Here is a 15487-nt window from a genome sequence, read left to right on the forward strand (position 1 = left end):
TCGCTGCTCAGACTGCCGCTCCTCAACGACGTTGGACCTTTTATAGCCCTCCCCCGGACTCTCGCTGCTCAGACTGCCGCTCCTCGACGATGTTGGACCTTTTATAGGCCTCCCCCGGACTCCCGCTGCTCAGACTGCCGCTCCTCGACGACGTTGGACCTTTTATAGGCCTCCCCCGGACTCCCGCTGCTCAGACTGCCGCTCCTCGACGATGTTGGACCTTTTATAGGCCTCCCCCGGACTCCCGCTGCTCAGACTGCCGCTCCTCGACGATGTTGGACCTTTTATAGGCCTCCCCCGGACTCCCGCTGCTCGCAATAAGTTGGGCAAATTAACTGCGCAGGCTGCTAAAAATGAATATGACATAATTGGCACTACGAAGACATGGCTCCAGGGTGGCCAAGGCTGGGAACTCAACATCCAGTGGTATTCAACATTCAGGAAGGATAGACAGAAAGGAAAAGGAGGTGGGGTAGCGTTGCTGGTTAAAGAAGAAATTAACGCAATAGTAAGGAAGGACATTAGCATGGATGATAAGGAATCTGTATGGGTAGAACTGCGGAATACCAAAGGGCAGAAAACGCTAGTAGGAGTTGTGTACAGGCCACCAAACAGTAGTAGTGAGGTTGGAGACAGCATCAAACAAGAAATTAGGGATGCCTGCAATAATGGTACAGCAGTTATCATGGGTGATTTTAATCTACATACAGATTGGGCTAACCAAACTGGTAGCAATACGGTGGAGGAGGATTTCCTGGAGTGTATTAGGGATGGTTTTCCAGACCAATATGTCAAGGAACCAACTAGAGGGCTGGCCATCCTAGACTGGGTGATGTGTAATGAGAAAGGACTAATTAGCAATGTTGTTGTGCGAGGCCCCTTGGGGAAGAGTGAACATAATATGGTCGAATTCTTTATTAAGACGGAGAGTGACACAGTTGATTCAGAGACTAGGGTCCTGAACTTAAGGAAAGGTAGCTCCGATGGTATGAGATGTGAATTGGCTAGAATAGACTGGCGAATGATACTTAATAGGTTGACGGTGGATAGGCAATGGCAAACATTTAAAGATCACATGGATGATCTTAGAAATTGTACATCCCTGTCTGGAGTAAAAATAAAACGGGGAAGGTGGCTCAACCGTGGCTAACAAGGAAAATTAAGGATAGTGTTAAATCCAAAGGAAGAGGCATATAAATTGGCCAGAAAAAGCAGCAAACCTGAGGACTGGGAGAAATTTAGAATTCAGCAGAGGAGGACAAAGGGTTTAATTAGCAGGGGGAAAATAAAAGTATGAGAGGAAGCTTGCTGGGAACATAAAAACTGACTGCAAAAGCTTCTATAGATATGTGAAGAGAAAAAGATTAGTGAAGACAAACGTAGGCCCCTTGCAGTCAGAATCAGGTGAATTTATAATGGTGAACAAAGAAATGGCAGACCAATTGAACAAAGACACAAATAACCTTCCGGAAATACTAGGGGACCGAGGGTCTAGTGAGAAGGAGGAACTGAAGGAAATCCTTATTAGCCAGGAAATTGTGTTAGGGAAATTGATGGGATTGAAGGCCGATAAATTCCCAGGGCCCGATAGTCTGCATCCCAGAGTACTTAAGGAAGTGGCCCTAGAAATAGTGGATGCATTGGTGATCATTTTCCAGCAGTCTATCGACTCTGGATCAGTCCCTATGGACTGGAGGGTAGCTAATGTAACACCACTTTTTAAGAAAGGAGGGAGAGAGAAAATGGGGAATTATAGACCGTTAGCCTAACATCAGTAGTGGGGAAAATGTTGGAATCAATTATTAAAGCTGAAATAGCAGCGCATTTGGAAAACAGTGACAGGATCGGTCCAAGTCAGCATGGATTTATGAAGGGAAATCATGCTTGACAAATCTTCTGGAATTTTTTGAGGATGTAACTAGTAGAGTGGACAAGGGAGAACCAGTGGATGTGGTGTATTTGGACTTTCAAAAGGCTTTTGACAAGGTCCCATACAAGAGATTGGTGTGGAAAATTAAAGCACATGGTATTGAGGGTAATGTATTGACGTGGATAGAGAATTGGTTGCCAGACAGGAAGCAGAGAGTCGGGATAAACGGATCCTTTTCAGAATGGTAGGCAGTGACTAGTGGGGTGCCGCAGGGCTCAGTGCTGGGACCCCTGCTATTTACAATATATATCAATGATTTAGATGAAGGAATTGAGTGTAATATCTCCAAGTTTGCAGATGACACTAAGCTGGGTGATGGTGTGAGCTGTGAGGAGGATGCTAAGAGGCTGCAGGGTGACTTGGACAGGTTAGGTGAGTGGGCAAATGCATGGCAGATGCAGTATAATGTGGATAAATGTGAGGTTAGCCACTTTAGTGGCAAAAATACGAAGGCAGAATATTATCTGAATGGCGGCAGATTAGGAAAAGGGGAAGTGCAACGAGACCTGGGTGTCATGGTGCATCAGTCATTGAAAGTTGGCATGCAGGTACAGCAGGCGGTGAAGAAGGCAAATAGCATGTTGGCCTTCATAGCTAGGGGATTTGAGTATAGGAGCAGGGAGGTCTTACTGCAGTTATACAGGACCTTGGTGAGGCCTCACCTGGAATATTGTGTTCAGTTTTGGTCTCCTAATCTGAGGAAGGACGTTCTTACTATTGAGGGAGTGCAGCGAAGGTTCACCAGACTGATTCCTGGGATGGCAGGACTGATATATGAGGACAGACTGGATCAACTGGGCCTGTATTCACTAGAGTTTAGAAGGATGAGAGGGCATCTCTATAGAAACATATAAAATTCTGACGGGACTGGGCAGGTTAGATGCAGGAAGAATGTTCCCGATGTTGGGGAAGTCCAAAACCACGTGACACAGTCTAAGGATAAGGGGTAAGCCATTTAGGACCGAGATGAGGAGAAATTTCTTCACTCAGAGAGTTGTTAACCTGTGGAATTCTCTACCGCAGAGTTGTCGATGCCAGTTCGTTGGATATATTCAAGAGGGAGTTACGGTTAAAGGGATCAAGGGGTATGGAGAGAAAGTAGGAAAGGGGTACTGAGGGGGAATGATCAGCCATGATCTTATTGAATGGTGGTGCAGGCTCGAAGGGCTGAATGGCCTACTCCTGCACCTATTTTCTATGTTTCCAATTAGGAGACAGAGGGCATGGCTGAGGTGCTAAATCAGTACTTCGCATCTGTCTTCACCAAGAAAGAGGATGCTGCCATAGACATAGTGAAGGAGGAGGTAGTGGAGACACTTGATAGGATAAAAATTGATAGAGGTATTAGAAAGGCTGGCTGTACTTAAACTTGATAAATCACCAGGAACGGATGGGATGCATCCTAGGATGTTGAGGGAACTGTGGGAAGATATCTCTGTTGCTAAAGGAATTGTGTAACTGTTTTAAAGTTACTCATTGAATGTTGCAGTTCTTTTGGAGCCAACGGGTAACCAGTCTGTAAGGAGATACATATTCTATACATATCCGCCCCATAACTAAGACCGCCTCTTTCCACCTCTGGCCATAATATTCCAATCCTCCATAGATACAGGGGTGGTGACAAAGGACTGGAGAATTGCAAATGTTACACCATTGTTCAAAAAAGAGTGTCAAGATAAACTCAGTAACTGTAGGCCAGTCAGTTTAACGTCGGTAGCGGGGAAACTTTTAGAAACAGCAAATAGGAACAAAATTAACAGTCACTTGGATGGATTAATTAAGGAAGCCAGCATGGATTTGTTAAAGGCAAATCGTGTTTAACCAACTTGATCAAGCTTTTTGATGAAGTAATAGAGAGGGTTGATGAGAGTAATGCGGATGACATCGTGTACATGGATTTCCAAAAGGCGATCGATAGAGTGCCACATAATAGGCTTGCCAGCAAAATTGAAGCCCATAGAATAAAAGGGACAATGGCAGCCCGGATACGAAATTGGCTAAGTGACAGGATTTAGAGAGCATTGGTGAACGGTTGTTTTTCAGACTGAAGGAAGGTATACAGTGGTGTTCCCCAGGTGTTCTAGGACCACTGCTTTTCTTAATATATATTAATGACAGGGCACAAATTTAAAATTTGCAGATGACACAAAACTTGGACGTATAGTGAACAGTCGGAAGGAGAGTGATAGACTTCAGGAACACATAGACAGGCTGGTAAAATGGGCGGACAGGTGGCAGATGAAATTTAATGCAGAATAATGTGATACACTTTGGTAGAAAGAATGAGAGGACATATAAACTAAATGTTACAATCCTAAAGAGGGTGCACGGACAGAGAGATCTGGGTTATCTGAGCATAAATCGTTGAAGGTGGAAGGGCAGGTTGAGAAAGCAGTTAAAAAGGCTTACGAGATCCTGGGCTTTGTAAATAGAGGTATAGAGTACAAAAATGTGGACATTATGATAAACCTGTGTAAAACACTGGATTACTCCAACTGGAGTACTGTGTCCAATTCTGGGTACCACACTTTAGGAGGGATGTGAAGGTCTTGAGAAGGTGCAGAAAGGATTTACGAGAATTATTCCAGGAATGAGGGACTTTAGTTACGTTGATAGACTGGAGAAGCTGGGATTGTTCTCCTTGGAGCAGAGAGAATTGAGAGGAGATTTGATAGAGGTGTTCAAAATCATGAGAGGTCTGGACAGAGTAGATAGAGAGAAACTGTTCCCATTGGCAGAAGGGTCGAGAACCAGAGAACACAGATTTAAGGTGATTGGCAAAAGAACCAAAGGCGATGTGAGAACATTTTTTTACGCAGCGAGTGGTTAAGGTCTGGAATGCACTGCCAGAAAAGGTGGTGGAGGCAGACTCAATTTTATATTTCAAAAGGGAGTTGGATAAGTATCTGAAGGAAAACAAATTGCAGGACTACAGGGAAATTCAGGGGAGTGGGGCTAGCTGAGAGTCGGCACGGGCTCGACGAGCCAAATGGCCTTCTTCCGTACTGTAACCATTCTATGATTCTATCCTCCATATCCTAGGTTTTTAAAAAAAGAGGTAAAATTAACTCCATAGTTAAAACTGATGTACACTTTCCTTGCTGATGTGCACATAATTTTATTATTCGAGGCCAAGAATATCACTGAATCTCTTACAACACAGTAATAAATTGCAATTTGATTTATTCAATCATAGTTAATCAGTAGCACTGATAATATATTGCACGTTACATAAAATCATAGAATGATACAGCACAGAAGGAGGCCATTCAGCCCATTGTGCCTATACCGGCTCTATGAAAGAGCGAGCCCATTAGTCTCACTCCCCTGCCCTTTCCCCATAGCCCTGCAATTTTTTGCCCTTCAAGTATTTATCCAACTCCTTTTTGAAAGTTACTATTGAATCTGCTTTCACCATCCTTTCAGGCCGTGCATTCCAGATCATAACTCTATATAAAAAAATAATTCTCGTCATCTCACCTGATTCTTTTACCAATTACGTGGCATATAACAGTGTATCCTCTGACTCATTTTAAGCACCACCACTGGAAATCTGATACCTAAATATTAAAAACCTTGCAGTCAACACACTTCCTGTAACACTTTTCAATTACACTTAATTGGTGCCAGATTTATTCTAAACCCTCCGAAATATATTTGTACATACAATTCAATAATAGTCACCAGCCAAAGTCAACATGTAAAAAAAATGCAATCACACACCATAACAGTTCAGACATATTAAACATACAAACATCCCTCACTCTGTGCAATCGCATGAGATAGCGACTAATATATATACATAAAAATAATAATTATACCAATATTTCAGTACAAACTGGTGTTCTCTAATAGTGCATATTTTTTTCCAGTTTCAATTTTAATATTAATTCAACAGTGCATATATAACATAAAAAGAGAAATAAATAAGCTTTTTCTTGTACAATATCCCAAATTGTCACAGTTTTGTTCCTGAGTTCAATTCTGTGCTGACACTAAATGGCATGCTACTTCAGAAACAACAAAAGCACACACAGGATCATTTGGAAGATTCCTGCTCCTATTTCCATGCTTATGAACGTAAGAAATAGGAGCAGGAGTATGCTATTCTACCCCTCGAGCCTGCTTAATAAAATAATGGCTGATCTCCTACCTCAAATCCACTTTCCTGCACTATCCCCATATCCCTTAGTTCTCATGGTGGCAAGTACCTATATTATCTGCATTGACCATTCCATCCTGACTGTGATTGTTGATCCCTTCTTTTTTGTAGTCTCGCTCAATAGGCTCTTCTTTTATTTCCTCTTCTGTGGTGTTCTGAATTTCTGCATGCTTAAGCTCATTGTCAGTGGCCGTCAAGGCCTCAGTCACACTGGTCTGTGGTCCTGGTGTTCCCTGTGCTGTACGCTGGTCAAAATGTTTTAAATTATTCTAGTAGAAAAAAACGTGAAGTTTTTTAAACACTGGAGTATATTTACATGAAACAAAAACTTCTGTGTTGCCAACTTATTATTTAACTTAAAATGAAACATTCCTATTTTTACATATGTCATCATCTTTCAACCCATTTTTTTTTACTTTGCTAGGTGTCAGCCATGGCTCAGTTGTTAGCACTCTCACCTCGGAGTCAGAAGGTTGTGGGTTGAGAAAGAAAGAACTTGCATTTAGATAGCGGCTTTCACGTCCCAAGGCGCTTTACAGTCAGTGAAGTACTTTTTGAAGTGTAGTCACTGTTGTAATGTAGGAAACATGGCAGACAATTTTCAGGCAGCAAGCTCCCACAAATATTAATGTTATGTCACCAGATGTTGGTTGAGTGATAAATATCAGCCAGGACACTGGGAGAACTCTACTGACTTAAAAACAAGCTAGACTGACACTTCAGTGCAGCACTGAGGGGATGCTGCACTGTCAGAGGTGCCATCCTCCAGGTGAAACGTTAAATCCAGGCACTGTCTCAGGTGGACATGCAAGATCCCATGGCACTATTTGAAGCACAGAGGATTGGCTGGACCAAACGGCCTATTTTCATGTTGTAATTTCTATGTAAAACAACAGGAACTACACTTTTAAAGTAAAGTGTCCTAAGGACACGACAGATGCTATATAATGGCAAAGTTTTTTTTTATGAATTGCTTCTTGGTAAACACATTTTGTAGTAATTTTCTAGTGAAATTAATCCTCAAGATGTTAAAACCAATTTTAAAATAAGAAATGTTGCAAATCCAGGAAAAGTATAAACTTAGGGTGCATATACACAGCATGATAAGACAATTTCTCTTTCACCGTACGAATAATGTTGTCGTGTAAGTGAAGTCAGATCAACGATGCATTGCATTAAGACTGGAAACTGAAACCGTCAGTGTAATGTATACACCTGTGAATATGCTCACAGGTTTATAGAGCTGTTGCAAAAAACACAACACCCCCCCCCAAAAAAAACAGAACAAAAAAAACAAAAAAAGGGCACCTGAAAAGTTTTTGGAGTGTTCCCCCCCCTTTAATGAGGGGACACTTCGATTAACTGTTTATTTATTTGCAACAAAAGAGTTGTAGAGCTGTTGCTGATTACTGATTACAACAAAATAGTTGCAGAGCTGTTGCATTATGAGTGGCTTAGCTAGTCACGTGACTCAATAAAACCCCAGTCAGTTGGGTCTAGGTTATCCATGATGAGGTATGCAGTTGTGAGCCTCGTGGATGAACCGGTAATGTGTAGTGTGAGTGTTAAACCTTTGTTAATAAACCAACTAGTTCTTAATAGCAATATGTTGCTATGAATTCTTCAGCAAAGAACCCATGAAGCAAATGCATTACAGTCAGCAGTTGGGAGTTTGAAACCCAAATTGCAGTATAAATGTAGTAGATAGGTTTCCTATTGCAAGCTGCCTTTTAAACCCACAATATCATAATGTCATGATGTAATCTGTGTGATAAGCTCCTCCCACCAAATGAAGAATTATTTATCCCTCAACCAACATCACTAAATAGGTTATCTGGTCATTATCTCATTACTGTTTGTGGAATCTTACTGTGTGCAAATTGGCTGCCGTGTTTCATACATTACAACATTACTTCAAAAGTACTTCATTGGCGCTTTGGGACGTCCTGATGTTGTGAAAGGCAAATGCAAGCCCTTTCTATCTAACATGTTTATTCTTTTGAATATTAATTGTCATCTGAATCTTTCTCTTTGCCTCCTTAATTTCTCTCTGATTTTTGTCTGCCTGTGATTATTTGCCGGTTTTCTTCCTTTGTCAGTCTTCACAACTCTGAACCAGCTAAATGATAGAATAATTTTTATGTCTGGCGTCATCAATACATTTTCTCATTCTAAAGCACTCCATAATATTTATGCCAACAATATGTAGAGAGTCGATAGAAGTCCTCAACTAATAATGTCCTGTGTCCTCCCTTGTTTATTGTGCTCAAAGAACTTGTTCTGCCTTCTACAATAGTGTCACTGTAGACGAACCAAAAGACCACGCAGAATTCAAAGTCTAATAATCACTACCTCGTTCTTATGTCTTTATGGTATCTGGTTGACAGCACAATAAAACATTTAAGCTGTTACAACTATCCAGGTAACATATTTACAGACCAACTTAAGACATTATATGAAAACCTAACATTTCTTTAAATGCCACAAGCTCTTATTCTGAAGCCTTCAAACTAAAAAATACTTGCCTGCGGAATCTGCATTGGTTGTTCTTGTTGTACACTGTGTGCAGGTAGCTTACTGTGGCTCTCCTGCCACTTTGCATGAGCCTCCTTGAATGATTCTAAATCAGATTTAATTAACTGATTTTCTTCATTTAATCGAGTCTCCTGCAAGCAAGAATCGCAGATTTCTACTCAGCTGATGTAATGAAAATATGCAAATATGAAAGGTTTGATTTCTTCAACTTGGTCCTGTACTAAAGTCGGCACGCACGGTAAACATAGAAACATAGAAACATAGAAAATAGGTGCAGGAGCAGGCCATTCAGCCCTTCTAGCCTGCACCGCCATTCAATGAGTTCATGGCTGAACATGAAACTTCAGTACCCCCTTCCTGCTTTCTCGCCATAACCCTTGATCCCCCGAGTAGTAAGGACTTCATCTAACTCCCTTTTGAATATATTTAGTGAATTGGCCTCAACTACTTTCTGTGGTAGAGAATTCCACAGGTTCACCACTCTCTGGGTGAAGAAGTTTCTCCTCATCTCGGTCCTAAATGGCTTACCCCTTATCCTCAGACTGTGACCCCTGGTTCTGGACTTCCCCAACATTGGGAACATTCTTTCTGCATCTAACCTGTCTAAACCCGTCAGAATTTTAAACGTTTCTATGAGGTCCCCTCTCATTCTTCTGAACTCCAGTGAATACAAGCCCAATTGATCCAATCTTTCTTGATAGGTCAGTCCCGCCATCCCGGGAATCAGTCTGGTGAACCTTCGCTGCACTCCCTCAATAGCAAGAATGTCCTTCCTCAAGTTAGGAGACCAAAACTGTACACAATACTCCAGGTGTGGCCTCACCAAGGCCCTGTACAACTGTAGCAACACCTCCCTGCCCCTGTATTCAAATCCCCTCGCTATGAAGGCCAACATGCCATTTGCTTTCTTAACCGCCTGCTGTACCTGCATGCCAACCTTCAATGACTGATGTACCATGACACCCAGGTCTCGTTGCACCTTCCCTTTTCCTAATCTGTCACCATTCAGATAATAGTCTGTCTCTCTGTTTTTACCACCAAAGTGGATAACCTCACATTTATCCACATTATACTTCATCTGCCATGCATTTGCCCACTCACCTAACCTATCCAAGTCACTCTGCAGCCTAATAGCATCCTCCTCGCAGCTCACACTGCCACCCAACTTAGTATCATCCGCAAATTTGGAGATACTGCATTTAATCCCCTCGTCTAAATCATTAATGTACAATGTAAACAGCTGGGGCCCCAGCACAGAACCTTGCGGCACTCCACTAGTCACTGCCTGCCATTCTGAAAAGTACCCGTTTACTCCTACTCTTTGCTTCCTGTCTGACAACCAGTTCTCAATCCACGTCAGCACACTACCCCCAATCCCATGTGCTTTAACTTTGCACATTAATCTCTTGTGTGGGACCTTGTCGAAAGCCTTCTGAAAGTCCAAATATACCACATCAACTGGTTCTCCTTTGTCCACTTTACTGGAAACATCCTCAAAAAATTCCAGAAGATTTGTCAAGCATGATTTCCCTTTCACAAATCCATGCTGACTTGGACCTATCATGTCACCATTTTCCAGATGCACTGCTATGACATCCTTAATAATTGATTCCATCATTTTCCCCACTACTGAGGTCAGGCTGACCGGTCTATAATTCCCTGTTTTCTCTCTCCCTCCTTTTTTAAAAAGTGGGGTTACATTGGCTACCCTCCACTCCATAGGAACTGATCCAGAGTCAATGGAATGTTGGAAAATGACTGTCAATGCATCCGCTATTTCCAAGGCCACCTCCTTAAGTACTCTAGGATGCAGGCCATCAGGCCCTGGGGATTTATCTGCCTTCAATCCCATCAATTTCCCCAACACAATTTCCCGACTAATAAAGATTTCCCTCAGTTCCTCTTCCTTACTAGACCCTCTGACCCCTTTTATATCCGGAAGGTTGTTTGTATCCTCCTTAGTGAATACCGAACCAAAGTACTTGTTCAATTGATCCGCCATTTCTTTGTTCCCCGTTATGACTTCCCCTGATTCTGACTGCAGGGGACCTACGTTTGTCTTCACCAACCTTTTTCTCTTTACATACCTATAGAAACTTTTGCAATCCGCCTTAATGTTCCCTGCAAGCTTCTTCTCGTACTCCATTTTCCCTGTCCTAATCAAACCCTTTGTCCTCCTCTGCTGAGTTCTAAATTTCTCCCAGTCCCCAGGTTCGCTGCTATTTCTGGCCAATTTGTATGCCACTTCCTTGGCTTTAATACTATCCCTGATTTCCCTAGATAGCCACGGTTGAGCCACCTTCCCCTTTTTATTTTTACGCCAGACAGGAATGTACAATTGTTGTACTTCATCCATGCGGTCTCTAAATGTCTGCCATTGCCCATCCACAGTCAACCCCCTAAGTATCATTCGCCAATCTATCCTAGCCAATTCTCGCCTCATACCTTCAAAGTTACCCTTCTTTAAGTTCTGGACCATGGTCTCTGAATTTACTGTTTCATTCTCCATCCTAATGCAGAATTCCACCATATTATGGTCACTCTTCCCCAAGGGGCCTCGCACAATGAGATTGCTAATTAATCCTCTCTCATTACACAACACCCAGTCTAAGATGGCCTCCCCCCTAGTTGGTTCCTCAACATATTGGTCTAGAAAACCATCCCTTATGCACTCCAGGAAATCCTCCTCCACCGTATTGCTTCCAGTTTGGCTAGCCCAATCTATGTGCATATTAAAGTCACCCATTATAACTGCTACACCTTTATTGCATGCACCCCTAATTTCCTGTTTGATGCCCTCCCCAACATCCCTATTACTGTTTGGAGGTCTGTACACAACTCCTACTAACGTTTTTTGCCCTTTGGTGTTCTGCAGCTCTACCCATATAGATTCCACATCATCCAAGCTAATGTCTTTCCTAACTATTGCATTAATCTCCTCTTTAACCAGCAATGCTACCCCACCTCCTTTTCCTTTTATTCTATCCTTCCTGTACTTCAATTATGGCTGTGGTTGGGGAGATATCAGAGTGCAACGTTTAAGCATATTCCCATGAGTGAAGGGAGATCACCTGTCGAGACATTCTTCCATATCTGCTGGGGGCATGTTCAAGAGCAGCACTGGTACAGACTTAAAATGATTCACTTGCCTGAACTCTCATCTGGGGAATACTACACGTGCATAGAGATTTAACTTATTAAAAATGAGAAGCTGCAAAACTCACCTCTGTGTTGGGTATAAATGCCATATACAATTGCCTTGCATATCATAGTAACATAATCTGTGTATCACACTTCTGTGATCAAAAAAGCATCTATATTAGTGCTTTTGACAAATTATATGAATGATAATATCAAACTGTTCAACGTGCCTGATATATTTTGTAATGTGCCTTATGTTATCTGGTCTCATCTTAAGACTTTATTACTAATGTTATCATTCATTGTTGATACAATCACCTAAGTTGACACAACACTGTCTTTAAAATAGGGAAGATAACATTGTTACCTCTTTACATATTATATAGAATTACATAGGATATACAGCACAGAAACAGGCCATTCAGCCCAACCAGTTCATGCCGGCGTTTATGCTCCACTCGTGCCTCCTCCCGTCTTTCCTCATCTAAATCTATCAGCATAACCCTTCTCGCTCATATGCTTGTCTAGCCTCCCCTTAAATGCATCTATAGTATTTGCTTCAACCACTCCAGAGTTCCACTTTCTCACCACTCTTTGGGTAAAGAAGTTTCTTTTGAATCCCCTATTGGATTTCTTGGCAACTATCTTATATTGATGGCCTCTAGTTATGTTCCTCCCCACAAGTGGAAACATTCTCTTTGTATCCACGCTATCAAATCCTTTCATAATTTTAAAGACCTCTCACCCCTCAGCCTTTTTTTTTCAAGAGAAAAGAGACCCAGCCTGCTCATCCTTTCCTGATATGTATACCCTCGCATTTCTGGTATCATCCTTGTAAATCTTCTCTGCACCTTCTCCAGTGCCTCTATGTCCTTTTTATAATATGGCGACCAGAACTGCACGCAGTACTCCAAGTGTGGTCTAACCAAGATTCGATACAAGTTTAGCATAACTTCCCTACTTTTCAATTCTATCCCTCTAGAAATAAACCCTAGTGCTTGGTTTGCTTTTTTTTAATTAAAGAAGAAACTAGACCAACTCTTTAAAAAAAAAATGAAATATATATTATAATAACGTATTATCATGACAAATGGACACTGAATGCCAACTAATACTGCATACACCTCTTGTTAAATGTGCAATGGCAGTCAGATTTCAGTTGTGTACCTGTTTTCAGTTTACTAAAATCCTATCCCAGACACGAGGTTGTGAGCAGTTACAAAATGGAAATGTCTTGATTATATCCCTCAAATATAATTTTTTATGATTAAAATGGAGACTGTTATTTTTACAAGTTTCAAATGGAGTGCCAGCAATGGTCCCCAAAGAAAATAGCAGAAGAATCTGTTCATCAAGAAGATAAAGGCTTTCTTGATTGGGCAGTATGCCATGATGTTCGGCGACATCATCTGAAAACATATCAGGTTCCACAGGTACGCTGACGACACCCAGCTCTACCCTCACCACCACCTCACTCAACCCCTTCACTGTCTCTAATTTGTCACATTGCCTATCTGAAATCCATCCAGTACTGGATAAGGAGGAATTTCCTCCAACCAAATATTGGGAAGAACGAAGCCATTGTCTTTGGCCACTGCCACAAACTCCATTCCCCAGCTATTGACTCCATCCATCTCCCTGACAATTGTCGGAGGCTGAACCAGATCGTTCACAACCTTGGTGTCATATTTGACCTCGAGATCAGCTTCCGACCACATATCCGCTCTATCACCAAGGTTACTTACTTCCACCTCCGTAATATCGACCTACTTTGCCCCTGCTTCAGCTCATCTGTTGCTGAAACCCTCATCCATGCCTCTGTTACTTCTAGTCTAGACTAGACTATTCCAATGCTCTCCTGGCCACCATCCCATCTTCCACCTTCCATAAACCATCCAATACTCTGCTGCCCATATCCTAACTCTCACCAAAATCCTGTTCACCAATCAGTCCTGTATTCCTAGGACTTGTGCCCTGTCTTTTGACCTATACATCCTAAAGTCCCATTTGCCTTGTTCACCACCACTGCACATTTACTGACCGCATTGTTTGTAGTCCTACACACTGTTCCCATTTATTTTCCATTCCAACTATACTCTGTACATTATTTGTGCTCAATAGTGTTGCCTGATCCCCAAGCTTCTGTACATATGATCGAAGTGCAAATAAATGCTATTGTGATTTTAGCTTACAATAAGAGTGTAATATTTCTGTGCAGAATGGATAAGAGATGTAATGGAAACTCTAAGTAAATTCTAGTGCACAGTGGTATTGCAAAATGGAGTCCGTGTTAACAGTAGTCATGCATGGAGAGCAACAAAAGCAGGTATAAAAGGTGATGAGCTGGGGTAGGAGCGGGCAAAGTTGAAGAGATAGAATTAAGCGGTCATGGCGATGGATAGGATGTGTGGTTTAAAGTTCAGCTCAGAGTCAAACAGGACACCGAGGCTGCAAACTGTCGGATTTGTGGCCAAGGAGAGGACAAGTGAATGGAGTTCGAGTCAGGGGCCAAAGATGATGGCTTTGATCTTCCTGCTGTTGACTGCAGGAAGCTGTGACTCATCCTGCTCATGGAAAAAGTTGTTGCCCATCCTGGTCAAGCGGTCTGACAGCTAGGGGTCAGTTAAAGGGTCAAAAGGAATGAGGAAGGGGCAGAGTTGGGTATTTTCAGGGTACATGTGAACCCTGTTGACGTCGCAGAGAAGCAACATGTAGAGAAAGAGGAGGGGACTGAGGATAGACCTCAAAGGGAAGAGAAGGCATTGTTGGAAGATGCACTGACTACATTCCGATAGGTACGAATAGAATCATGCGAGGGCACAAAGCTGTGAAGCGACAATATGTTCAAGGACCTTGGGGGGGGGGGGGGAGGGAATTGGTGCTAGGTCTGTAGTTGGAGAGGGTCACAGTTTGTTTAGTTTTAAGGAGGGATGGATGATAGTGGGTTTAAAATGATAAGTGATGATGTCAACATGGGAATCAGGAAGGGGAACTGAGTGGCCAGAAATTCAGTGGGGAGCAGTATGGAGGAGCAAGTTGTGGGTCTCATGCACAAGATGCGCTTAAAGAGCACACGGGAGAGAGGGCAAGAAATAACAAAGACAGGGTGGGACACTTGGGGATGAAGCAATGGAAGCAAGTGCATGGCTGGACTTTATCTTTGTGGCGAAGAAGTCCCCGAGCTCTGCGCGGTTGGTGTTTGAGGCTAGGGTGGAGGGAGGAGGGAGAGGGGTTTAAAAGAACAGTCGGCTGAAGTGAAAAAAAGCAGCCTGGGGTTGTCCTTGCCATCCAGAATGATCTTGGAGTAACAGACAGTTTTAGCAGAGGAGAGCGAAGTACAGAAATGCTTGACATAGTTGAACTAGATCTAGTGCTGGATAGCTAGACCAGGTACGCTGACGATTGCTCCCCTCTATCTTGGTGGAGCAAAGATGGGAGCAATACCGGGGACGGGGGCAGCAATGGGGTGGGAGATGGTGATTGATTTAATGTGAACAAGGCTGCCATCCTTCAGTAATCTTAATCTGTATTACTGTGATGGGACATTGGTATGAGTTCTTTGACACTGTAAATAACCATATAAAACAGAACCATAGGGACCTCTATAAAAAAATTTTTAAGATAGCTATATTATTGTGTTTTTACCATTTCATTTTTGTAACTAATTGAGCTGCTAAAAAAAATGTAAAATCTACATATAAATGTTGTATTATTTTAAT

At 42.2% G+C, this 15487-nt stretch overlaps 1 protein-coding gene across 12 annotated transcripts in view; it reads right to left on the reverse strand.

Moving 5' to 3' along the window:
* ccdc73 (coiled-coil domain containing 73) overlaps positions 1–15487 on the reverse strand; it is a 254155-nt gene that overhangs the window by 32266 nt on the left and 206402 nt on the right. For all 12 annotated transcript variants that reach the window (XR_011596610.1, XR_011596609.1, XM_070899541.1 and 9 more), the window contains 2 exons: positions 8618–8758; positions 6142–6361 (listed from right to left, as the gene is read on the reverse strand). Coding sequence is in view for 10 of the 12 variants with exons in the window: in XM_070899541.1 (XP_070755642.1) it covers positions 6142–6361; positions 8618–8758 (361 nt within the window). In the remaining 2 variants the exon portion in view is untranslated. The remainder of the gene's footprint in view (positions 1–6141; positions 6362–8617; positions 8759–15487) is intronic.

Source organism: Pristiophorus japonicus, chromosome 14 (genome assembly GCF_044704955.1).
Source record: "Pristiophorus japonicus isolate sPriJap1 chromosome 14, sPriJap1.hap1, whole genome shotgun sequence".
Classification (NCBI taxonomy): Eukaryota; Metazoa; Chordata; class Chondrichthyes; family Pristiophoridae; genus Pristiophorus; species Pristiophorus japonicus.